Source organism: Gavia stellata, chromosome 6, assembly GCF_030936135.1.
Source record: "Gavia stellata isolate bGavSte3 chromosome 6, bGavSte3.hap2, whole genome shotgun sequence".
Taxonomy (NCBI): Eukaryota; Metazoa; Chordata; class Aves; order Gaviiformes; family Gaviidae; genus Gavia; species Gavia stellata.
In genome coordinates, this window is record NC_082599.1 from 56448007 (window position 1) to 56474904 (window position 26898).

Consider the following 26898-nt stretch of genomic DNA (forward strand, 5'->3'; position numbering starts at 1 on the left):
ATGCCGAGCACCTCGGACGCGGCGGCCGGCGGGAGCGGGGGAAGCCGGGGCTGGGGGAGCGGCGGCGGCGGCAGCAGCTCGGCGGTGGAGGCGGCGGCCGAGAAGAAGCGGCTGCATCACCGGAGACGGAAGCGCTTCGCGGCCCAGCCGCAGCCTCCCCCCCCGCCGCCGGCCCCTCACCCGCTGCTCTTCCCGCTCCTGCAGCCGCCCCTCCTGCAGCCCCCGCTCCTGCAGCCGCCGCTGCCGCCGCAGTCCCTGCTCTTCCTGGCGGCCACCGGCGCCTCCTCCTGCTGCGGGGACGGGGGGGAGCGGAAGCGGCCGCGGGGCAAGCGGCGCTCGGGCTCCCGGCACAAACGGCGGCGGGGCCGCGGGGGCGGCGGCGGCGGCGGCGGGACCCAGGAGGCGGAGAAGCGGCGCGGTAGCGGGGGGCTGAGCACGCTGGTGGAGGAGTACGACGACGTGAGCTCCCAGTCCGAAGGGCTGGTGGGCGGCGGCGCGGCCGGCGGCGGCGCGGGCAGCGGCGGGGGGAGCCCGGCCTCCTCCTCGGGCGGTGGCGGCGGGACCCAGCGCCAGAGGGGCGAGGCGGAGCGGAGCGGCCGGTCCCGCCGGGAGCACCGCGGCAGCAGCGGCCGCTCCAAGGAGCGGCACCGGGAGCACCGCCGGCGGGGGGAGGAGAAGGCGCAGCAGGAGGGGGCGTCGGCGGGCCGCGGGGGACCCGAGGCCTCCTCGTCCTCCTCCAAGTCCCGCAGCCGCCACAATCACACCGGGGGCCAGGACCGGGAGGGACTCAAGAGCAGCAGCGGCGGCGGCAGCGACGGCCGCAGGAAGGGCTCCCTCGCCTCGCCCGGCAGCGGCAGGAAAGAGCGGGAGAGCAAAGCGCACCGGAGCCGGACTAAAGCGGCCAAGGAGCCGCCGTCGGCTTACAAGGACCCGCCGAAGGCCTACCGAGATGACAAGCCCGAGCCCAAGGCCTACCGGCGGCAGCGCTCGTCCCCCAGCCCCGGCCGGGATGACAGCCCCCCGCTGCACCGCTCCTCGCAGAGCCAGCGGAGCCGCAAGTCGCTCAGCCCGGTGGGCGGCCGCTCGCCCCTCAGCCCCTACAGCCGCCGCCGCTCCCCCAGCTATAGCCGGCACAGCTCCTACGAGCGCGGCGGGGATGTGTCGCCCAGCCCCTACAGCAGCTGGCGCCGGTCGCGGAGCCCCTACAGCCCCGTTATCCGGTGAGTCCGGGCCCGGGTGCGGGAGGAGGGAGGGAAAGGGGAAAGGAGGGACACGGGGATGGGGCTCGGCATGTGGAGGAGGGGAGTCGGGGCTGGGCTGGAGGGCAGGCTGGAGAGGCTTGCATCTGGCAACAAAAGCCCTCCCTCTTGCCCTCTTGCTGCCAGAAAGCTGGGGTGGGGGGAAGGGGAGTGGGAGACATACAAAGATCTTCCTGTCCTCTCCGGGGGAGAAAGGGAGACACGGGGCCCTGTAACACTCCTGCAGCTAGTTTCTCTCCTTGGGAGACCACCTAGCTGGAAAAAAGCTTTTTAAAGGATGTGAGAACATTTTCAGATGAGAGTGATTGAATGAAGATGCTTCTCAGAGGACAGGTTTTCTGAAGGACCAATTTTGATTTTTAAACCTTTGTTTGCGAGGTACAGAGATTCTCAGGTACATTTTTACGTATCCTCTTCCCCCGTATAAAAGGATGCGTATTAAATATGTTTGCGTTCGGTTTAATTCCCGCTAATCTGAAGGGCAAACAAGCTGACAGGCAATTTGTGTTACAAGTGTTGTTCTTTTTAGCAGCCTATAGAAAGACTTAGGCTTTCTGTTTTGCTAGGAAAAGGAGCCAGTGTCAAGGTTTGCTGAATTGTCTTTCATACTTTACACAGCCTATGAAAATGTATGTAAGCTCTTTTCCCAGTAAGCTTAGATACATGTATATACTTGACATGTGCTTGCAAATCGTTTTCTTGCTGTTAGTGGGAACTCAGAATGTGAAGGTCAGTATTGCTGTGACATTTTGAAATTTATATGTGGAGGAAACGTGGGCTGTATCTCTCTGTTCAGCTACAAACAGTGTTGCGGAATTAAAGCTCTTCAAAATACTTAAACTTGCAGCAAAACTGCTGGGAATTTAAAGTATTTGCTCAGTATGTATTTATAACTGAAGATTTTTATTTCCCGTATTGGAATGTTGCCTCATTGTTTATAGGTTTGCTTAAATTCACATCTGGACTTCAATTTTAAATGTATTGGGTGACTTGCCATTCCGCTGGCAAGAATTCTGTTTACAAGGCATTACCTGGTGGGTTGTCTGAGAACTGTCAGAGAAACACTCTGGTGTTTCTAATGAGCACTTTGTGTCGGTCACCATTTGGTGTGTCCCACTGTGTATCCAGTGAGGATGCTGGAGCCGTTCCTGTGTTTCACTGGCTGTTGGTAAGGTCTGCTGTCCTGGGTGTGCATCCAATGCTGTTTAAAGAGCGAAGTAACAAAGCTCTGTCCTAGAGGGACAGAACAAAGATGGCTTTGGGAAAAAATAGTGATTGTTTTAAGGTACGGTTGTATGGAATAATTTTGTAAACAATAGGGTGTTTCAAGCATAAAACACCGTGATTATGCAGAAAAACAGCACGTCGTCGTTCCGTGAGAGCCTGTTACAAGTCGTTAAGGATGCTCTTTCAAGATGATTTGAATAACAGAATAGTGGGAATATTATGCTCGTAGTTTGATTTAAACACTCTAGGGATCGGATTATTTTCTGTAGATGCTTATATCCTGGAATAAGAAAGCTAATAATGATGAGCAAAATTGCATACGCTAGGTTTGCACTTAAGAATAGCTGTATTAGTCAGACTGACAGTCCAGTTAGTTTAGGATCCTGTCTTAACTCACTGGCTGATAGGGCTGTAGTAGAAGGTACAGGAGATCTTGTATAGGGGACAGTTACAGAACAAAGTTTTGTAGGAGTGTTGCGTTTCTTTTTTTCTGTTGGTAGTGGGCCTGCCATTTGAAGCAAGAGAGATTAAATTTCCTGATTTTTGTATTGTCTCTGCAGTGTGTAAATGTTGAGCTGCAGATCTGTTTCCAGGAGTTAGCTTTGTGACTTCATGCCTGCCTTCCTCCAGTTAAACTCTAATTTGCATCCCATCTTTAACTGCATACAGATAAGTTACTTTGTTAACAAATGCAGATTGTCAGGTTTACTGGAGTGGATTGGAATGGCCGAGTGAAAAGAAGAGGTTGCGCTATGTAGAAAAGCAAGGTCAGTCTGTCCTAATGTGGCATTCATTGTGAAATGTAATTTTCACAGAAAACGCAAGAAACAAGAAGTGTGAAGATAAGCTCAGTTGTTCATAATGTTTACCTGGTGTGGAGAAATGTAAGCTAGTGTTTCTTTGCTCCCATACAACTATTACACATTATGTGTATTGCGGTGGCAGTGGGGAAATAAAGATGGAAGGTATTTATACAATTGCTTTAGCATTCAAAACTGTGTTGTAATGGCTTTTTTTGCTCGAGACTGTGCTACTGCGCCCAAAACAGTGAAAATTTTTTGCTGTGCTGTTTAGATAATGGTATAGTGACCTTAGATTTGATAGAATATTATGGTTTCATGAAGGCAACAGCTTCTTACAGCACCTGTCGTCTTCATCTGGATGATTTAAAGACTTAATTCTGGGCTTGTATCCAGCTATAATGGTGTCAAGACAGTAAGAACTTTGTATGTGACCAAGCATTCCAGGCTGCAAGTCTTTTTGCTCTTTTCATTCTGTATCTCGTATATATGTCTTCCGTAATGTTACATAAATTATCTAGTTATTTTGGTATGTAGAAAATGAGAATGAAGTGGTTATAGCACGCTTGGAAAGCTCGCATGTCTAGAGTGCCCATTTTTTCACCTAGGTCTCTGAGATGCTTAGGGAGAAACTTCTAGTAAACAGTTGAAGGGAAACAAGTGAAGTCAGCTTCGCTCATTTGAGTCCCTGGTTTTCTTGAGCCGCCGCAGCAGTGCAGTTGCTGTGAGTTGAGAATTTTGAATTGCAGTAGTGACTCTGCTGTCTTTGGGTGATGTTGCCTTGGAGGTGTGTTCTGAAGAGAAGCAAAGACCCCAAGATATGTGTTCCAGCTTGGAAAATTCTTTTTGAATGGTAGACTAATTGTCTTTTCCATCATAATAGCAGTAAATGCCTGTGTTTTGGGCAAACTGATTGTTTGAGCTGTTTCCACTTGTTGGACAAAACCTCTTCACTTGCTGCTGGTGGATTTGTATTACTGTATTTTCTTGTGGATAGTAACACAGCTGTTCCAAAGTAGCACATGCACATTTTCAAAATAGAAGTTCTTCCATAATACCAAAAGTATGAGGTATTTATTTCTCTACTGACAAGCTGACTGGATTTTAAGAAAAATTAACAAGAAAAAAAAGGGCGGGGGGAAAGAAGAAAACCCCATGATTGACAAAATAAGCAGACACAGTCTCTCTGTGGAAACTAGTTTGTGATCAAATTGTAGGAAGAGAGGAACTATTCTTCATCACTTCAGTCAGGTCATATGCTATGTGATCACACATTTAATTCAGTTAGCTGTATAGATGAGTAATCATGTTTTTCCAAATTTGGATACACCTACCCATCTGCCTAGATAAAAGTAAGTGGGTGGGGCACTACTAGCATAGTACTACGGTGTTGCTTATAGGAAAAATACAAGATTTCTTATTGGTAATACAGAGCCATCTCATTCTCTAGCTGTAGCTAGTCTGTAGTAGTGAGGCTCTGCAAAATATGGATCATTTATGTGCAAAACCAAAATGAGCATAGGGAAAATGGTAAAATACATATTCAGCTAGTAAGTGCCTACTTCATGGAGAAGATGTGGTTTCATACACTGATACAAAAATAACTTTGAATCCACTAATTCTGCTACTTTTGGACTTAAAGGAGTAGGAGGGATTTTCAGACATTTTTCCCCCTTGTTTGGGGAAAACAGATTTTTTTACATAAAGCTCTCTAATCTTGTTTAGTAAAAGTGTATTTTGCAGATTTTAAAATGTGAAACTGTAGGTTTTCACTGTTTGAAATACCTCATTTTTCCAGTGTGTGTTGAGGCTCTCACTGTAGTACATACTCTGATTTTATTAAGATTTGTTTTGTTACTGGGCAGTGGACTTTGCCTTTTGCCCAACCATGCTGATGTGCCTTTCCTTTTCCTTGTCGTGCTGCTTCTTTCCTTATTGTAGGAAGGGACTTCATTTGAAAAAATTGACTATGTTTAGAACACAGCATTTGAATTGACTTGAGTATTTGCTGGTTGATTTCTCTGTAGGCAGAGTTCTCATCTGAGAACATAGAGCTATAAAGCAGATTTAAGAAAAGAACAAAATGCACATTCATAATTTTTCAGTATTCCTATGCTGTATGTATTGGAGACCCCTTTTAAAGACTTACGGTTTGAATCAGTAAGGCACCTTACGCAGTCTTCGTGCACAAAGCAGCTGAGTAGGTGGCTGGTTGCAGAGCTGCTTAGAATATAACCTTGAACTAGGGGCTAGAGAAAACAAATAATTAATACAGTATCAAGTGAGAGAGCACTATTACTGTTACGGCTTAAAGAAATGAATTATATGTTTGCCTGCTAGTGCAACATGGAAAAGCTATACTATGAACTAGAATGTTTTGTCAGGGCAGTTTATGTTACCGAGTGATTATAAATGTCTTGGAAGATCTGCGGTGAAGCCAATTGATTAAATTTAGGTCTGCCTTTTCAAATACAGTATGACCTTACCATGCAGGGGAAGATGGCAGTGCTTAGTCAGTAGTTCAGCATTCACTGGTAGTTAATGCAAGAACTGGACTACAGTGGGTGTTTTATCCTCCTTTGGCCTGTTCAGTTTCCTGTTTTTCCACTCTTACTCTGGTGAATCCCTTTGTGTTATGTCTTGTCAAAAAGTTACTGACAAAATCAGTTCTCTTGTTCAACTCTGTAGACCCTGATATATTCCAAGTATAATATTGTTTGCGTTTGGGTAACGCACGTAGCTGACAACTAGCATGTTGGATTTAGCTTGCTCTTAAAGCGGTTAAGAAGAAAAGAGGTTTTCAAGTTTACAAACATGAGAAGATAACACGTGACTGTTGTGATTTGTCAATAAAATGTAATGCTTTTTTGTATTAAAATAAAGGGAGGATCAGAATGGGAAAGAAAAGAACACCTAGAAAAGCGGCATTGCAATAAAAAGCATGTAAGCTGAGTGAGACCTGTTTCCTGGAAAACTGACATGTGTAACACTTATTTTTCTTTCCTTCGTGCTTTCAAATATCAAGATAGTAAAATATAGCACTTTAAGTTACTATTTGGAATCCTTTCACTCCATGCTTGAGAATCTAAGTGATATTACATCAGTATATTTATTTTGTTAAATCCAGTAATAGATCAAGTGTTTGGTAATTGATAAGATAACCAGTGAAGTGCAACAGAGTGTTGCCTTGCGAGGAGGAGGAACATTGTAACAGTTTTGAAACTAGTAACTAATAACACTTAGTGTCTTAAGTAGGTTTTTATACCGTGAATAAGTACATTGTATTAATTAAGCAGAGAAAAAACCGCATACTGGTTTGCTTTATGAAATCTAGGGTGGTAGGCAAAAAATATTAAAAAGAAAAAACTGTGATACCTAAACCAACATTTTTTTTTATTACTATTTCTTGGGGCGGGGAGGAGCATTCTTTCTGTTGTTCTGATAAATGGAGGAAAGCAGTGCTGAGTTTTGGTTTCGGGGTGACTTCCTTACTAGTGTTTTCTTCCTCTATCTTTTTTTGAAATCTGCCTCTTCTCATATATGTTTTGTAGATAATGTCTTGAACTATTTTTTTCTGGTTTTATTTTATAGCTACGCATAATATTATGTAATTACTTCAATTTCCCCTTGCAGCTAATCTAGTTGTGCTCCTAGTCTCCTTTGTTGCTGTCTCTGGGGAAGAAAAAACCCAGCTTTATGTAAAGAACTTCTTAGTTCTAATGCAGGCTAGTCGTACTGATACGGTTTTTAGGCAAATCAGTTTTCTTTTTGTTTTCTTTTTTTTTTTTTCTCTCTTCCGTATATAAAACCATATTGAAATCTGTGTATGGTTCAGAAGTGATTTTATAAATGTCATGAAGTCTGGCAGTTATCCTCTCTGTAGGGATATAGACCTGTATGAAGTGAATTCAAGATGCTCGTAAAAGTCTGTTAATGGCTACATGTGGCAAAGGTTCTTGTAAATGAGGCAGAACTTCTGGGTGCAAGTAGAAAGAAGCATCAGAGGAAACTTACCTGTAACAGGGGCTTCTTAGTCGCCTCTCCCCATGTGTGTTACCAGCAGATGCTGATGCTTTTGGTTTGGGAGGTTTGGATGTGGCCCTTAGGTTTAGTACACTTCCTGATCTCTCCAGGCATGGGAAAAAAAGTTTGGGTTGTTTTGTTGGACTTGTTTGCCATTTGCAACGCAGTTCTGTGCAGTTGTAGCCACTGTTCTTTCGTTCCTGTTTACTGTGTTAAAAACAAACTCCTAATTAAAGATCTGGACAGGCTGGATCGATGGGCTGAGGCCAACCAGATGAAGTTCAATAAGGCCAAGTGCCGGGTTCTACACTTGGGCCACAACAACCCCAGGCAACGCTACAGGCTTGGGGATGAGTGGCTGGAAAGCTCCCCCGCAGAAAAGGACCTGGGGGTGTTGATTGACAGCCGGCTGAATATGAGCCAGCAGTGTGCCCAGGTGGCCAAGAAGGCCAATGGCATCCTGGCCTGTATCAGAAATGGTGTGGACAGCAGGAGCAGGGAGGGGATCATGCCTCTGTACTCGGCTCTGGTAAGGCTGCACCTCGAATCCTGTGTTCAGTTTTGGGCCCCTCACTCCAAGAAGGACATTGAGGTGCTGGAGCGTGTCCAGAGAAGGGCGACGAAGCTGGTGAGGGGTCTGGAGCACAAGTCTTATGAGGAGCGGCTGAGGGAGCTGGGGTTGTTTAGCCTGGAGAAGAGGAGGCTGAGGGGAGACCTCATCGCTCTCTACAACTACCGGAAAGGGGGTTGCAGAGAGGTGGGTGTTGGTCTCTTCTCCCAAGTGACTAGTGACAGGACTAGAGGAAATGGCCTCAAAAATTGCGCCAGGGGAGGTTCAGGCTGGATATTAGGAAAAAGTTCTTTACTGAGAGAGTAGTGAAACATTGGAAGAGGCTGCCCAGGGAGGTGGTAGAGTCACCCTCCCTGGAGGTATTCAGGGAGCGTGTGGATGTGGCATTGTGGGATGTAGCTTGATGGACATGGTGCTGTGTGGTGTTGGGTGGGTTGGTTTTTGGTGTGTTATGGCTTGTTGTTGTTGTGTGGTGGTTGGTGGGTTTTGTTTTTGTTTTTTTTTTTTGTTTGTTTTTTTTCAGGTTGGACTTGATGATCTTACAGGTCTTTTCCAACCGTAGTGATTCTGTGATTCTGTAAATAGTTGGTGGCAAATGAATGTCAAATAAGGCATTTTATATATGGGTGTATGCATACACGCACACACATTTAATAGAAATCTGTTGGAAGATTTAGAGAGTACTGTATATTTCAGATGTCTCTCCTGTTGTTTTTTCAGGGTCCCAGTAAAATGTTAGTGTCCTGTTAAGTGGTGGACACTGGCTATTGTGTGAGCCCATTTCTGTGCTGCTGCATCTTCATCTTTTATGTCAAATGAGCGTTAGCTCTGAACAGAGTGAATTGGCTGGTTTTATTATGTATGAGGCAGTATTTCTCCACTCTGAGTTCTGTATACACTTCTGAGGGAAAGCTTGTAAATGTCCATAGTTTTGGTTTTGTGCCATTTTTATAGATGGGAACTTGTACCTAAGTTTTGTCTAGCCTGGAAGGTTCTCTTGGGACTTTTGAACTAATGCTGATGAAAGAAAGTGATAGTTGAATATTTGAAAAGGTCATTAAGCTTATGAAAACACCAGGTTTTATCATTGTAACTTGAATAACCAGCACTTTGACAAAGCTGCCTTTTACTTAAGATTCAGCATTTGTCTGTTTAGTTGAAAGCGTTAATGTGTTTGCTGTAACTCTTTTGGGTCTAGCCCAGTGGACAAGGTACAGCAATGGATTCTTGCAAAGGTCTTTGGGATGCCAAAGAAAGTTCTAGTAGTTTATTATTAGCACAGATATGCACTATGTAATACAACATTTTTTTTTTCTGACATAAAATTTAATAATGAAAAACTTTTGGAAAAATTAAACCAGTGCCGAGATAATACTTAGTCAACATATTTCATAACTAGGCTACTATAATACTGATATGCTGTTAAGGGCTGTAGTATGTACTGGAACTGAAACTTAAATATTTGTGTGCATGTGTATTTGCTGTCTCCCACATGGATGCAATTCTGACATGAGAAAGTTACGCTGTTGTCATTTGGGGTGTGAAACCTGAGGTGGAGAATGGTGGGTTTTTGCTGAACTTGCATAAATTCATGATTACATCCTAGACTCTCTTGACTAATGTTGGTAAAATACTTGCATCAAACCACTGTCAATGCTTGGCTTCCTTACATGTTTGTTTTTGAAGAAAGTGTAAAGATTTTGGTTCTTTTTGCCCCAGCTTTTCAAAACTGCCTCTTTCTTCCCCGCCAAGTTATGGTAGCTGATCAGGTGAGCATTTGCAGTCACTAATTTGAACATATTTTCTCATTTCATCCTTAGTAGTCATTTAAATGAACCTGTTCTATTTTGAACCGAAGTGGAAAGGAAACAGGCTTATGATCAGGCATGGTGTCTCAGCAACTGTAGTGTTTTAAGCTGCTACTGCTCTTTTTGAGTGCATGTGGAATTACGTCAATATTTCTTTTTGTGACATAGATTACTTTGGTTTTTTTGAAAGGTGCCTAATATAAAAACAAACACACTCCACCCCCAAAAAACCCCTGAAAATCCAGAAATTGTACTTATGAAAGAAATGTAGCTGATTTTGAGACCTTTAGGGCATATTTTAAGTTTTAAAAAAATAATACAGGTAAGGCGGGTTGCAGTGAGGTCTTTGGAATGGAGGCTGTGTTCTACAGGTAACTGGAGCGAGTACCAGTTTAAAATAGCTGATGTAGGAACAAGATGTGCAAGCAAATGTCTTCCAAGTCAGTGATAGCCTCACAAATGATGCGTCATTTATAGAAGTCAGTTTAGGACTAACGGGGCTTATTAGTCTTGTGTTTGATGCTGAAGAAATAGAATTACACTGATTCTACAGCCGATGCGGATCTCTAGCAGTACACCTCTGCTTGAGATAATAATTCCTCTCAGAAAGTGAGATAACAGTGTGAGGAGAGCTCTGGCCTAGAATTTGAAGTGTATGTATTGTCTGGATAGTGTCAGCCCTCCTTTTTCTTCCTACCACCCCATCATAACTCTATATTATGGAACTTTGTACTTTTTTACTGCAGTTTGGTCCAGCCTCTGAAAATTTTCTATGGGATTTAGTACTTAGATTTCCAAAATAATAATGAGAAAAATAACTGGTTTCATAATGGAGAAGTGAGTTTTCAAGGGGATTTTTCTGACCAATATTACATTTTTATTTGGTTTATAATGGGCATTAAAATATCTTTACCGAAGTGAACCAAAATCTTAGATTTTGGTTGAAAATCCAGAGAACAGAATTGTGCAGCTTTTTTTTTTAAAGTGTACAAATTATTATTGTTATTAACTATCTGTCTTTGTTATCCTGCCGTGCCAGAAAATTCTATAAAACCTGCTTCCTGGCATAAAATTGCACTGTGTTACCTTCCAAGACTTGTCCTGATGTGGGGTTTGATATTTTTTTTTTTGCTTTCAAGGGTCTCTAGCCATTTGGATTGATTTCAGTTTTACTGATAGAATTTTGAAGCTTGTGCTATAAGTGTACAGTGTGCACACTTACACATTGTTTTGAATCACTCCTATATAGTCTTGACTTATCCCAATGAATTTTTATGTTGCTTTAGAAAGAAGACATTTTATAATTCAGGAAACCAGTGTAAATTTGGAAATTAGTCAATATTGCACACAAAATAGAAACATCATTGTTAAATATTGTTTAGTTGAAGCATTGAAATGTAATTTCTGATGTTGATAATTAAAACTGATTAATTTAATTGTTGCTAAAATTAAATTTGACATAGGTGTGGATAGTCCTGACCATAATGATTGTAGTTGGCTTTTTTCTTTTTTTCTTTAAAGTTTTGGCAGCCTTCATACACTGGTGCTATCTTTTGAATTCTGAAGTTCTTGTATCTCCAGGAAGTCTTGTTTTTGCTATTGCTTGATGCTTTTTTCTTTGTCCAGCTGATGAATATATTTTTTTATCCTGGTTATACTTTTTCTTCCCCTTCAAGTGATACACTCAAGAAAAATAGATTTCCATCAAACTTTAATCAAGAGAATACTTGTAAATCTGGTGAATACCCTTGCTATTCTTAGTATGGTAAAATGGATTAAAAATCCCACATTTAATTTCATTTATTTCCTAATGTTTCTGTGTGGTACCAGTGGATTAGGCTACTTTACTTGTTCTCATGCCCTTCACCTCAATTATGTTTTTTTCCCTTTTGTTTTTTTAGTGAAGAACTGAATCAAAACTACTAGGCAAATTAGGATATCCTTTTGAAAAACTGAATGAAAAATAATTCCTATGAAATGGTATTTTTGCACAGTAGAAGTTTGCTTTTCTAACTGTTAAGATTTCCCCCCACTCCCTGCCCTCATTCTAGGTTGTTTTCCTGCTATGATTTTGTAGATGGCTTAGAGGGTTTTTTTCCCTTTCTATTAGTCTCTTTATTCTGATGCAGGCATAGCACCAGTCTACTTGTGGATTATGTTCGCTTTCAGTAGCTGTAAGAAGTATTGAGTACTTTTGGGTTTTTTTTGAGAAAAAGTATGCAGTTACATTTCGAAAAAGGAAAGCTAAGGTTTATTGCTGTCTTTCAGTTGGTTACATTGCAGCCTTTAGTATTCAGTATTTTTTTTCAACTAACTTATTTTAATGACAATTGTGAAAGTGAAACTTAAGCTGCTGCAACTACTGCTTCAGTGTTGTGTTTAGATTTTTCTTGTCATGTTGTAACATTAATTTCATTTTGTTGACTTCTGGTTATGTAGCCAGCTGAATTTTTCTCAAATGCTGCATGTACTAAAGGTGTTTGCACAAGTTGTGTAGCATCAGATTTTCTTTAAAGGAGAAGAATATCTCTGATAAGTAGTGAGGAAAAAGGAACATGTCTGTCCTATAGGTATACTTGTATTTTGCAGTACTTCAATGGGAGAAACTCCATCTAAGAAAGCTTTAGCATTTTCTAACAACCTGTTTAGGTGTAGAATCTTGATTTATTAACTCTGTAGATTTTTTTTTTAATGCACAATCTTTCCTATTTCATAGGCTTTTGTTTATTCTATAAGCATGGTTGGTTTAAAAAAAGTAGTTTGTCAAAAAAGCAGATACACTGAGAAAGCAGCTAGACTAAATTTTAACGGGGTAAACCTTTACTTTTTTGAAACAGGAGATCAGCAAAATCTCGAAGCAGAAGTCCATATTCATCAAGGCACTCGAGGTCTCGTAGCAGACACAGATTGTCTAGATCCAGAAGTCGTCATTCAAGTATTTCTCCTAGTACATTGACTCTGAAGAGCAGCCTTGCTGCTGAGCTGAACAAAAACAAAAAAGCAAGAGCTGCTGAGGCAGCCAAAGCCAGTGCAAAAGCTTCCAATACTTCAACACCTACTAAGGGAAGCACTGACACTGCTGTAAGTGCACCTCAAGTGAACAATGTAAAGGACCTGAAGAAAATAAAAACTGAGCATACACCTTCTCCTACAAGCAGTGCAAATTTGAAAAATGACAAGGCAAAAGCAAAGGTCTCACTTCCTGAAACAAAAGGGGAAAATAATTTAATTGCAGACAAAATTACTAAACAGAAACCTGCAGCAGTAAAAGAGAATAAATTAACTATTGTAAAACAGCCAGCGGTCACTGTAAAAGAGAAAAGCAAACCGAGTACACCAAGTGTAGTAACCAAGGAGAAGGACCGAATTGTTGCACTACCAACCTCCACACTGCCACCCTTGCCTTTGCCTCCCACGCTGCCTGAAGATAAAGAAACTGATAGGTGAGTTGTGACTTAAATTTCCTTTTTGGGGTTGTCTGTTCCTCTTTATTATTGTTGTTGTTATTGTCTGGTTTTTTTTTATTTATTGTTATTTCCTTTGGAAAACAAATGTAATCCTATTCGCTACATCAGGCTTATGCATGAAGTAGTTTGTTCTTGCTCTTCAGTTGTTTAACATGGCAATTATTAGTGAACTGAAGGAATTTGATCTTAAAAATAATTTAATGGGTTCTTGAAAAGAGGAGGGTTTAGTCTAGGAGGAATCTTTCAATAAAAAGTACACTAAAGAGGTGATGTAAAATTGCTGGTACATAATAGCTTTGAAACTGGTGCAAGGATGCATTCAAGGATTCAAGATTTCAATTTCGGTACAAACATGTACATACTTCTGGGGAAAAGTTGAATTCAGTAGCAATACGTGAATATTCTTTAATTAGCTGGGGTTTGAGGTGAAGATTCTCTTCCCTTTGAAAAACAGTTGTGTTTATAGCTGTGCGTTATTTTAGTATGATTTATCTCAGAGATCAGTATTGTTTTGAGTATGTATAACGGAAGTGAGGTTCATGGCTTGTCATTTGTGTTAACTTTTGAAGCATAAAAATTGGTCTGTAGTGAAGAAATTCATGACTGTATTCCAAGTTTCTTTTGAGTTTAGACTACATTAAGTCTCTTCATAGTGCTAACAGAGAATATGTGCTGTTATTTGTATTGGAAAATTACGCTGTTGAGCTGTAATTTACTAGTTTTCTTTTGGTTTTGGTGATGAAGTTGAGAAAAATTACTTTTGTTTTTCCTCGTGGTGTTACCTGCCTCTCACATGTATATGAGAAATCAACTTCTTGCAAAAAGTAAAACAAAATTTCTTAGTGTTGAGGTAATAACTAATTTAAGTGTGATATATCTTTGTAAAAAATCAAACTGTAGAAGAAAAATTCAAAATCTTGTGAAGTACTTTATTTGTATTCCATATCTGTGAAACTAGCCTGTCTTCGCTTGTTTTTCTGAGTGGAGTGTTTCTTTGATTAGTAAAAGTAGTTATAACTAGAGGTGTAAATGTTTCTCTTGTGTTTGCCAATAATTCAATGCAATGCTAAACATTAGGATGCACAGGAGGCCTTGGCAAATAAATACAACCTAACAAGGTATTAGATTTTTTTTTTGGGGTAGTAAAAGAGAAATCTTATTTCTTGCCCTTCAGCACTCGAGCAAATGTCATTCCAGTTGTTCAAAATCACATCTGTGTGGTGAATGTACGGTTGCATGTAAATTTATGACAAAGCCATCCTCTCTGGGTACATGGGATTTCTGACACTGTTATTTGAGAGCAAAATTTACTGTTTTAACTAAAAACTAGGGTAACTAGTTTAACTAAATATATGACTGGCTTTGCAGTGTTAATTGCTGTAATATGAAATGAGATTTCATCTTGAAGCTGGCTAATTGCTTCTCGTTATTAGTATTTTTTTAATGCAATACCTGTTCTAAGTATAGCTAAACTGCACAGAGGAGCTAAGCTGCGATTCAACGGTTCTATCAGCACTGGGCTCATTCTCCTTTAAAAAAAAAAACCTAATGCTTGCACACAGCTGCATCAGAAACATTAATGACAAGTAATAGAATGTCATTTATGCTTTGCTTAGTTTTGCCTGTAGGATGTTACAAACTTTGGATCAGAATGGTTATGATTACAAGTCATGATAAAGCCTAAGTCATCAAAGAAAAATATTCAATGTTTTTAGGAGGGGGGAGGAGGGCAAAGGTATTTATCTTGGCCTCTGAGTTATTGTGGGGAAATTGTGCCAACAAAGAAAGCTTGATGATGCTATGCAGAACTGGCTGATTCCTAATGTTGTGTCAGTTGTGAAGTTCAGTAAGAATCTGATAAACTCACAAGTAAACTACCTAAAGGAACAGCAGTGTTGCAGAACAGCTGTGTAGGTTAGCTGAAAGGGAAAACTGTTCTGGTGGTCAATGATGTGTGATATTACAGACCTGAAAAAAAGGTTGCTCTCGGCTGCCTCTGTTTTCACGTATCGCTTTTACAATCAGAACCTCTCATATATTGTACTTTCACTAATATTGAAAGTTTGGGGGCAAAATTGTGAGAGAAATAAAAAAATGAACTTCAAAATTCAGAATTTTTCTTTACCATGATAATTACATGCGCCATCCAAAGGTGGTTTATTCTTTTTATCATGCTAACCATTGTATTCGCAATGATAGCAGTTTATGCTTCCTTGAGGTGCTCTTTAAATTCAGGCAGTGGCAGCTTGAGAAGTGGTAGAAGACGTTCAAGTGTTCTGTTTTCTTGGGGAAGCATAGACATATGCAGAACACTGGAATGCTTTATTTAATTATATAAAGATTACTAATTGCAATTAATGTAAGAAAGAAAATATGCATTCTTTGTGATCGAAGATAGGAAGATCTTTCCATTTACAGAAGTGCCTGCTTTATCTATGAAGCTAAGTAGATAAGAAGTTGCAGAAAAACTCCAGAAAAGGTTCCCAGAGAAGGGTGCTGACAGTAGAATAGTGCGATTTGGCAAATGCAGCTGTCTTGGAAAATGTCCCCTCAAAGCATGACAGGAAGTTTTCTTGATGCAATGACAAAGTTTGAAATTTGAAGAGAGAATTACTATATGAGAGTCCTGTGGGGGAGAAACAGTTATGTAATGATAAAAGTTTAGAGATGGTCGTGGCTTTAAAATAGCTGGATATGCAGTAGCTGCACAAATCCAGCTAAACTAAAGGAAGTTCTGGTAAAATGGAACCATGTGGTTAAAAAAAAATAATCCTGCAGCACGTATGATGTTTTCAGAATTTCCCCATTATAATGGGAAGAGCTTCTCTAGAATTATTGCGTATAGTAATCGTTAAAGGAATACATTGCTGTACTGCATGTGTTTGGAAGATTTTTCTGAAGACAGAGATTGACTGTCAGTATCTGTTACCTGATGATGGTTGATGATTAAAAAATGGCCAGATATCAGTAACCCATGGCAGAAAAACTTTTAGTCATTTTTTCATCTGATTTTTTTTTTTCCCCCCACTTGATTTGCATGCTGATCACTAGAAGCATGTTGACTCTGGAGTGTTTCAGCAAATGTATAAGGTTGGAATCTGTAAATGAGGTGATGTGGACTGCCTGGTAATGCCCTGCAGTGTTACTGTAGCCGCGAAGCTCGTTATCTCTGGAGAGCAACATTATAGTGAACTGGATTAGGGTACTCTTTTCTTTTCTATGAGAAGTCAGTCAGAGTACAGATTTTACCACTACGCTTAGGATGTCTGGCAGCACCTAGCTCTAAATATTCTTAATAGGCTAGGCCATAAGCTTGAGAAGAAGCTTGTGTGGCAGAAGAAGTCTGGCCTGGTGAGGCTTGCTGTGTCATCTAACCTCAGCTTTCACTAGAAAGATCTGATTCCATAGTTTCTGTAGAATTTTGGTAGTTAGCTGTGCATCTTCCAGAGACCTGTTTGTGAGCCATTTGTAAAGCATAAATCAAAGTCCTGCGAATTCTAAGAGCAGATATTTCCAGTGTTGATGCATCAACATTCTAGAATGTATTTTAAAAAAATAATTCCAATAGGCTTTCCTGTATGTATGTTAATACCATTCTACTGTGTTCAACTTATTAGCAAAATGGTGTCTTTTTTAATAGTTTGCGAGAGAATCTTTCAGTGAAGTCAGTTAAAGAAGCAGAGAAGAAGCTTCGCCATCTGCTTGCAGACTTGCCACTTCCACCTGAGTTGCCTGGAGGAGCTGACTTATCCAAAAGTCCTGAAGAAAAGAAACCAGCAGTTCAGTTACACAGCAAGAGAAGACCAAAGTATGTTTATTAGACTTTTTTTTAAAGCCTATCAAGCAAGTAGAAGTCATAATAGTTTCTTTAAAATATATTCTTTTTAAAATGTTTCTGCTTTTTAATGAATTTTTTAATATTAATGAGGCTTGAATCAAACTGCATGGTTTATTGGCACTTGATGGAAGTAAGCCAGTTATCTAATAATGTCTCATAAATATTCAGTGTTGAGGTTTTTTTCAAGGTTAAGACAATCCTTAGATATATTAGCTGTGTTCTTAGAAATGCTTGTTGTTTTCTAGAATATGTGGACCACGACATGGTGAAACAAAAGAAAAAGAAATAGACTGGGGAAAGCGCTGTGTGGATAAATTTGATATCATTGGTATTATTGGTGAAGGCACTTATGGACAAGTTTACAAAGCCAGAGATAAAGACACAGGTAAGTTCAAAAAATAAATGTAATCTTACAATTTGAAAGTGAACAGGATAATTTGGTTTTGTTTTTATATTGAGTAAAATTTGTGGTATTCTGCCCTCTAATGTCTCTGATAGTCACTAGCTGGTAGTAGGAAGAGAATCTGCCTCTGCAACACAGCCCTGAAATGTTGCATGTTGGGTATTTTTCTTGCAGTGTAACTGACTTTATGACAGTGACATAATTTTTAAATTTCACATTAAACTATTGCTCAAATGAGCAAGCAATCACCACTATGGTACTTAAGAATGTTGTCACTACGTCTAAATAGATAACGCATTCAAATTGATTCTTCATATGTGCTATATATGTTGCTTGATCGTTCTATATTTAATTAGTAGTTCTTTCTGTGACTGCTTGCCCTTCTGGCTTATTTGTGCGTGCTTTGAATGCTGGATAATTTTCTACTTCAGCAGTTACTGAATTACATAGGATCACATACCAGCCTCAGTTCCTTCTTTCTGACCTCCAGAAGAATGAGCAGTGTAATTATAATTCCTTCTTCATTATTCACCTGTGCTTGTCTCAGTTTGCAAACTTTAGTTCTTAGGTTAAACTGTCACAGATCTCATTTTTTACTTCCTACCTTGGGAACTGCTGCAAATCGTTGTTAGGAGCTTCTTCCTGCTCTCCTGTGATTCGGTTCTTCGCACATTTAACTTTTTAATCCTATCATAACCATATTGCCTCTTCAGCAAGCTTCAGGTTATTTGCATGTGGCAGTCATTTCTTAACCTCCAGTAGAAGTTGTTGCCCTCCCTATTGAATGGGTCCATACAGTTATATCCATCAGCTTTGGATTCAAACCCTGTGCGAAGACTGGCATTATGGCCTTTGAGATACCTCGTAACAAGCAGTGCAATGGGCTTTCAAAGCAAGTGGGTGTTGCGTCATACTGGAATGTGATCTATTGTATTTGTACCATATACTCTGGTGTAGGATAAGTCCTTTTTAGAGCTAACAGAGATATCTGTGCTGTCAGTAAACTTTGCAGACACAGCAATAAACTTCCAAGAACAAAATGGTTGAGCTGACATACAGTCTTTAGATATCCTCCATCATGAGTAGATCACACTCCTGCCATTTTGCAGAATCTAACTTCATCTAGTCCAGTCTGCAGTAAAATAATAAGGAAAATTTTTTCCTTACTGTAAACATGGCGGTGACACATCTTTTTGTAGAAAGTAAACTGATGAATTTGAGAACTCTTTAGTTGTCTACCTCATATCTTGAACTATGTAGTATTTCTGGCTAGGTATATGTGTTCTGACCTGTGGTGATGTAGTAATAAGAAATCCAGAGCAGACCTAGGCCTCTGTCTCTAAAGCTGCTGTTGGTAGTCACTCTTATATGGGGGTTTATTGACAGACCCGGTGTGTGTGGAGTATCGGGACACAGGTTAGTGAGGTATGCAGGAGGAAGAAGACAGGACTTACAGCGGGTAGCTGAAGATTCTCATTTATAGATTTTCTTCCCTGTGTGATTGCCCAACAATAGTTAATTCCATTTCCATTCAGCATAGCGTTTGGTGGTGCAAGCATCAAATGTTAGATGTTTAATCCATTCAGAAATAGAAGCAAATGGGAAAGGTTTTAAAAACAAATGAGCAAACTCAATGCTAAATCCCATAGTTTGGTTGCTGATCTTAATGTTTTTTTATTGACATTTTCTCTTAGGGGAAATGGTGGCATTAAAGAAAGTACGTCTGGATAATGAAAAGGAAGGGTTTCCAATTACAGCTATTCGGGAGATTAAGATTCTTCGACAGCTTAATCACCAAAGCATTATCAACATGAAGGAAATAGTGACAGATAAGGAAGATGCTTTGGACTTCAAGAAGGACAAAGGTATGTACGCTAACACAGGGGTAGCTGTTTCTGGTCCTGTTCTTAATATGGTAATCTGCTACACTGGACTTGAAGTTAAGCTTCATTAAAAAATATGTTTGCAAATTGTGGTGCTTGACAATGGGTTGTAATTTTGATTTAATTACTAATAGAAGTCCTTTATTTAACTCAGCTATGCCTTTTGCTCATAGAAACATTTTTGCGAATATTTTGTGGGGTAAAAAAAAAATTCATTACTTGATTCCAGTTTTGCTGGAAAGGAACGGATGTTTGACTCCTTGACACTCATGGATTAGGGAGGCCAGCAACAATAGGAAGCTCTTAATTGTGAGCTTTTTTAGCCTTTTATTTTCCTTGTGGTATTTCATCATATCATTTAGAGTATTGTAGGCTCGATGCTGAAGAGATGGGTTTTTTTGTAGGCCTTGGTTTTATTTGAATTGTGCTTCAGTTATTTTTTTCATAATTGGGCATGTGTGTCTTGAAGGCTAGAAGAAGGATAAATGAAAAGAATGAAAAGCAAGGTTTATATGGTGGTAGTGGTGGTGTTTTTCCCTCAGTAGAAGGCATACAGACTTTCACTCTTTTGGTTCCTTCAGCGTTAGGCCTGGCTTGCTTGAGTTACTGCAACCTCTTTAGCCTAGAGAATCAAGCGAATGGAGTGGAAATCATGCAGTAGAGTTGCTTGGTACTTTGGATATTGGAGTGGTCATTTTGTCTTTGGAGGCCATTTCCTTTTAGGTCCAAGTCTTATAAACCTGTCATTTTGGGGTATTTTGGTGTCCTGTGGGCAATTTGATACATGGTTTGGCTGAGGAGGGTGTTTGGAATGTGGTACCTGTGCTTCTTCCCTGCTCTCCCTCCCTGAGTTTCTATTCAGCATGCCCAGCACCAGTGCGGGTCAAAACCACAGTGTGTACTGCATAGCAGCAGAAACAGCAGGTGATGTTGTGATGAGTCAGAAGATGGCTGTCAAAATTAAGCAGGAATTAGCTTGGGTTTTTTTCCTAGCATCTTTAGAAAGTATAATACCTTGAAGGGTACACAGCACTGACAGGCTTTTTGATTGTGCTTAAAAGTAGGAAGCATCTAGCAAAAGAGTTTCTCTAGATATGTGCAGGTTCAGTGATCAGCACCTGCTCTGAACCCTGACAGTCTGCAGCAGCCAGTTTAGGCTTTTCATGTGAATCTTGTACTCAGTTTTAATTAGGTCTAACCCACTTGGCTAATGAGACCACACTGAGCCTTGACTTAATACTTAATGACTCACTAATTAATTTTCTCCCTTTCTGTTTGGTTCCATGCCTAGGATTGAATTGTAATTTTTTTTGGTGTACTTCAAACTGTGTGTCTCATTAATTTAAATTTTATTTTTTTTTGTGCAAGTCTGTATTTGTGCTTTTGATATCGCTTTCAATTTAATTTCTCATTCTTATTTAACAGCTTATTAAAACAATTAACATTTTCAGAAAATTTGCAAGGGAAGGGGCTTCTCTGGAGATGCTAGAATAAAATTAGTTTCTGATGGTCTCTTGAAAGCATTAGCATTATAATGAGACTGTGCTATTGTGATTTGTCTGTGAAAAGATGGAAGTTGTTTTTTTTCAGGCGCTGCGTCCTGTATTTCTCTAATGAGTAGTTAATTGTGAGATGGGGATTTATAGCTGAGACACTGTGGCCAAATTGTAGTCTATGCAGGGAACCAGTGCAAGTGGGAGGAAGTTCAGTCATCTTCATGGTAAACCATTGCAAACACAAAAGTAGGCTGCTTGACTTAAGAAGGAACCATTGTAAAAGTGGTAGTGATGTCTTACTCAGGCAGAGCTTACAGTAGAAGCAAGGTGTTTTGCCCTTTGATGAACATGCTTAATGTATGTTGTATGTTTATCATAGCTTTGATACACAGCTCTTACAAAACCCTGCTGATATCCCATTTGTAAAAGTAGGGAATGAGAACATTTCTGCCAACACATGTTCCTCTAGTTAATATGAGCAAAGTTAACTTTGTGTCTAAGGACACCTATCATGTCCTGACCTATTACTCATCTACTTATTCACTTAAGGTTTTTTTCTGTTGGATCTCAGTAGTTTAAAATGCAGCAAAATTAGTTTTCTGACGCTTGTGTAAATATTGGGCACACTTCGTACAGTACTTGTTTTAAGGATGTTCTTTAGATAGTAACATTGGCCTGCAAACCAAACAATTGCTTGGCTTGTACAACTTTGTCCTGATACTTAGAGCTGTGTTAGATGTTTTTAAGTGGCATAATCCTGTGTCTTCCAAACTTTTGAGTATCTGAGTTGTCTCAATATTTTCAATGTTGTTTTACTTTTAAAGAAAGTGGAAGAAAAGTGCACCTGTGTGTTATCCTGGCCAGCTTAGGGTAAAAGTTTAAGGATATGAACAGCTTTAATAGGTAGAATTGGTTGTCTTCTTTCTAGACCAACCATTAGAAGAAGAAACGTAACACATTGGAGCAGTGTTGTACATATGTTATAGGGGTATTTCCATCAGTGGAAATATATCCCATCGAACAGCACAATTGTTTGTATAGATTGGGCATATACCCAGCTGAGTGGGTGATACATGGGTTTGTTACGCTGAAGGTTGGAAGTTTTTGCTTTTGTGGTCTTCATTATGTATGAGACACACTTGATGATAAAGTTGGAGAATGGCATTACTGATAACTAATTGGTAATGTAGCATCTTGATTCTAAGGTACAATCCTGCCAGGTAAAACGTGTCTGTTGGGTGTGGTGAGAAGGAGTATCCATTTTGTATGTTTCTCCTGTAGGCTTTTCTCCCCTACCTATCCTTCAGAGGGAGATAGGTGAACACACAAGCTTGAGGATGGCAACACATGACTCATAGTTTGTATTCTGTCTTGTGTGTGTATCTGCGTAACAGCTGACTTACCAGTATGTTCAGCAGACTTCTTTTTTAAAACCTCCTCTGCTTCTCTCAGGACATAAAGCCTCATTTGACTTGAATAGTACTGATGAGCTATAGTTTCCATTCAGTTTTTTCCTAAAATCTCAGAACTGTGGTTATTTTTGTTGAAAACCTTTTCTTCTAGTAAGTTAATGCAGGAGCAATTGTGGGTGTCAGTCTTTAACAGTAGAAGAAGCAGCCTGACACTGTTGGTGCTTACAACCAAATCTGCTGGCAACTAAACTTTCTTTTGCTTTTCCTTTTTGTTTGCTTGTTGGTAGTTCAAATTAATTGGAGTTCGGGGTCATGAACTTCAGTTCGTGTCCTTTTGGAGCAGGAGGATTGTACTTTGCAGAAGCTCTTCATCTTCTCTTAGCATTTTACTTTTTGCCTGAGAAAGTTTGTGTGACATTTCCTGTGCAACAGTAATTGAAGAAAAGGAGATTTAAAACAGAAGTTGAAAACTTCAAATCTATATACCTCATAAGCTAAGTTAGTTGAACCACTTCATCAGTTATAAAGCGAATCATTGGAAAAAAGACCCTTCTTACTTTGGGCTTTTGTCAGCTCTGGTTTGTTTTCTCAATGAGTCTGTCATTTATGACTTAGGTGTCTCTTTTCTTTGGGCATCTAAGATGGTCCTTCAGTTCTCAGTTGCCTCTTTATGAGCTAGAAGCTAATAAAGCAAGTGCTCAACAGTCTAGCTATGAGACTGCCATGATCTCTTTTTACTAAACATATAGAGAATGCCTGACTTAGCTTTTGTTGCTGTGAATGTAAAACCAGTAGGTGTACTGACTGACATCGCTTCCTCCTTTTGACTGAAAGAGGCATTTTTAATTGCTAACCCGAGGGAGGATGTAAAACTTTGCATGGGAGTGTCTGATAAAAAAGATCTGGTTAACATCGCGGCTTGGTTTTTTTTTTTTTTTTTTCCTGTGTGTGGATTATCTGTTTGGATTGTGTGTGTGTTTTTCTGTAACTCATTTTAAGATCTAAGTTTACTTTAGATTAAATTTTGAATTGATTTGCAGTACAAATTAACAAACCTTTTTAGGCATGAAGTCGGTATTTATTACGACAGTACTGTAGTACATGTGTCAAAAGGACACTGACTGTTGTACATTGTCATATGACTAGCAGGTTACTTTCTCACAGCCGTCAAGGAGTACTTAGTCTGTCTGAAAACTTGTGGTTTGGAAGGAGTCTGTGACAGCAATCATGTAGTAGTCATCAGTGAGTACTTCACTACAGGGTTCCTTCTCTACTTGTGTCGTAGCTAGCTTTATCCGGGTTTCCTGGGAAGTTGAGTAAAACCAAAACTGATCTGAATTTCAGAAACCTCTAGTGATCTACAGCTTGCCTTGCTGCTCCCAAAATAGCTGATAGAAACTTCTTACCCAAATAGTTTCCATGCTACAGAGAAGTTATCAGGAGTAGTGTGACTGCTTGAGTGGTGCTTCCCATTTGTGTATGCTGTACTGGACTCTGGTCTGCAATGAGTGCAGACCTAATTGTGTGGCTTTTCAACTTGATCCATGTTGTGGCAAAATGAGAAAAATCCCTGATTATTAATCACAGATTTCTGATATGTTTGGTTTACTTTTCCTCTGCTTGAAGTTTTGCATTTGGTTTCTTATTTCCCTGTAGTATGTGCTGAAATAGGGACAGTATTTATTCCGAGGGCTTCTTTATGCCCTTGGCTGGTATGCCTATCTCAGATATCTCCATGTGCATGGAGTTTGGGTTGGATTTGTTTCAGGAGGAGAATGCAATTGAACTTGCAATGGGAGAATAACACTGTCATCAAACAAAAAGCTAATATTGGGTGAAAATGTGTAAAAAACCAAAAACAAAACAAACCCAACACAAACAAACAAAAAAACAAACCAAAGGAAAAGTTCTGGGTTTATTGGACTAAATTTGTCTTAAACAGCAAGTTTTGTGACATCTAAATGGAAAAATGAGTATAGCAGTGATGCTTTCTTCAGTCTTAAGGTGATTAATTCAGTGGCTATGCCTTTATTTGGTGTTTTGCAAATTAGAAAATAGGTTTGTAAAATGTGAGTAGAAAGAAAAGATGAATTTCTGTTTAAGGGACTTTAAGGAATTTAAATGTAAGGAACTTCAAGGAATTGCTGGACAATTTCTTGTTTAGTTTTCAAGCTCTGTTTGATAAAATTCTGTTTAAAACTGTCTTGGAATATAGTGTATCATGAGTACCAGAAGAGAAACGTTAAGGAAATGGAAGAGTAAATACAATCCAATTATCTTTAATCAATCAAAGTGGGGGGGGAAAAAAAAAATCTTACTTGTTCCATAGAAGAAGCTGAGGAGGCTTATTAGCAAAATGAAAGTCTGATCGAGTCTCAGTCTGAACAGTGAGTACAGAACAAAACGTTGAAAACCTGTTCAGCAACTCAGCATTGTACATATCATGCAGTGAATGAGGCAGGGATCCTTTTTTTTTTTAAGCATTTTTCTATTTCAAGATACTATTGTCATGCATTTATACAAGGATTGGATTAAAATTTGCACGTATTAAGGCACTCCTGGTGCCTCTGATCTGTATCTAATCAGATATTTTGAGAAACCCCAAACATCTTCCCTATGAAATTACATTTGGAAAATATTTGCTTAAAAGCTGTCATCTATGCAGGATTTTGAATCATTCTCTTCTGCTGCTCCCTCCCTCGCCGCCCCCCCCCCCCACCCAGCCCAAAGCACTTGTATCTTTCTTTGGGAACAAATGTGTAACTTGATGTCCTGCTTTGTTGGATCTGTGTGATTTGATGACAGTCCAAAAAAAGCCAGAGCCTGCCTGTGTCACAAAAATGCAAAGTATGTTTTGTTAGGTTTTTTTAGCCCCTCAGAAAATCCTTTGTTTATTGCAGATCATCAGTGCCATGTTTTGTTGAGTTACCCATTTTGTATGCATAGCTTTACAGCATTATACCCCAGCTCATTTTGTGTTTTTGTTGTGAAAACTGCTGCTGTTGGAGCTCCATGACTTGAAATATATGAACAGGAGGAGGAGATGTATTAATCCTTTAATTACTCTAAACCAGTATCTCACTTCCTGACCCTTATCAATCTTAACTGACAAAATGGTCAAAAAGATGAATTTTTCTAAGTGCAAACAAAAGGAGTAAGGCGAGGATTGTTTCCATCCATGTGAGTCTCCTTTATTTATTTTGTACCTCCCTAACAGATTCAGCTGCTATCTCTTAGCCTATATTCAGAACTAGGCAATATTACTACTGTTCAGCTGTTCCAGCTGCTGCTCCATCAACGTGCAGTGACATTAAAGTTCTTATTATCTCAGTAGATGAAGGAATGGAGATGAGCAAAGGAAATGGGGCATCCAAGACATAACCCCCCTGTTAGCACTTTGTTGCAGCATCTGGAAATGGACTGTAGGCTGCCTCCCACCCCACACAGGTCCTTATTGGGAAGTGCAGGTTTTTAACATAACAGCAGTAAGATGAGTAATATTAAAGTCAAATAAGTAATTCTGGGTTCATTTGAATTGCATGAGCCTTACTGTAACAGACCTTTAGGTGTTTTTATGACACTGCTTCCAGAAATGTAGATATTGGGCAAAGCTGGCATGAAACAAAGGGTAATTTTAAAACATAACCTCCAAGTTATCAAAAATCTTGGCTTCATTAAAGGGAAGAACAATTATTTTCTCTGTGATGTTTTCATTTTTGAGAAATGGATATTTGTGTGGCATTTGTTTTGATTGAACTAAAGGATGCTGTAATCTCGAACTCGGACTATGCTGTAGTAAGCAGACTTTTGCTTGTGCATAGTTCACTTGTGAAGTCTTCTGTGACTGTTTTCTTCTTCCTGAATATCTATAGCTTCTTTCCCTGTTATGAAGGATCAGATCACCTGATGTGATGAAAAGCAATGGAGATTTGAAATGATCAAGTGGAATAACATAGCTGTCCTGTTGACTGAAACTGTAGACCTCTACCAGAAAAGGGCACCGTGTTTGTCTAGAAATAAACTGACAGAAGTTTCACTTCAGTTTCCTTGATACCTTTTTTGTAGCTACAATTAATTCCAAATATAGTTTGAATAATACTGAAAATTAGGTTTTAATGGTTAGACTGCCAAGGCTAGTAGACTAGTTTTAATAGTTTCTCATAACCAGTGAAGAAGATTCAGCTTTGACAGTTTTTCTTTTTAAAACAAATTCTAAGATTGTATAATATGTAAGTAATAAATAGGTAGTAGTGTACAGATGTAATGGATCTGTGCATTTGCTCTTGCTCTGATATGGAAGGAACAGTTAGCGTTTATACTGTTCTAGTGTATGTTTCTTAATGAGAGTTGCAGAGAATATAAATCATTGGATGTCATCTTCCAGGTACTAGTCTGTTTTATTGATGAATTGTCCTCATTGTTGTCAGCTTTCCTTCTTGCATGAGGGTACCAATTGTGATTGCTGGTTATAAATAGTGGTGAAAAATCCCGGGAGCTAGTGGCAGAGCAGGAAATTGCTCAAGGCATGGAGTCTACTTAGCATATAAACAAGAAGACTGTTCAGCTGTTCTCGCTAAACAGGTCTGCAATCCCACTGACCATTCCCAGTCTTTCTCCTTGTCATGTACACACAGAGTGTCATGTACACACAGAGTGTAGCCTGCTGCCATGACTTCCCTTTGCATTCCAGAGCAAGAAGATACCAAGATCA

General features: G+C 39.8%; 1 protein-coding gene across 1 annotated transcript in view; it reads left to right on the plus strand.

The window, feature by feature from the left end:
• CDK13 (cyclin dependent kinase 13) overlaps positions 1 to 26898 on the plus strand; it is a 47884-nt gene continuing 20986 nt past the window's right edge. Inside the window, exons 1-5 of the mRNA XM_059818395.1 lie at positions 1 to 1220; positions 12526 to 13131; positions 16796 to 16963; positions 17239 to 17378; positions 19091 to 19261. Of these exons, the coding sequence (XP_059674378.1) occupies positions 1 to 1220; positions 12526 to 13131; positions 16796 to 16963; positions 17239 to 17378; positions 19091 to 19261 (2305 nt within the window). The remainder of the gene's footprint in view (positions 1221 to 12525; positions 13132 to 16795; positions 16964 to 17238; positions 17379 to 19090; positions 19262 to 26898) is intronic.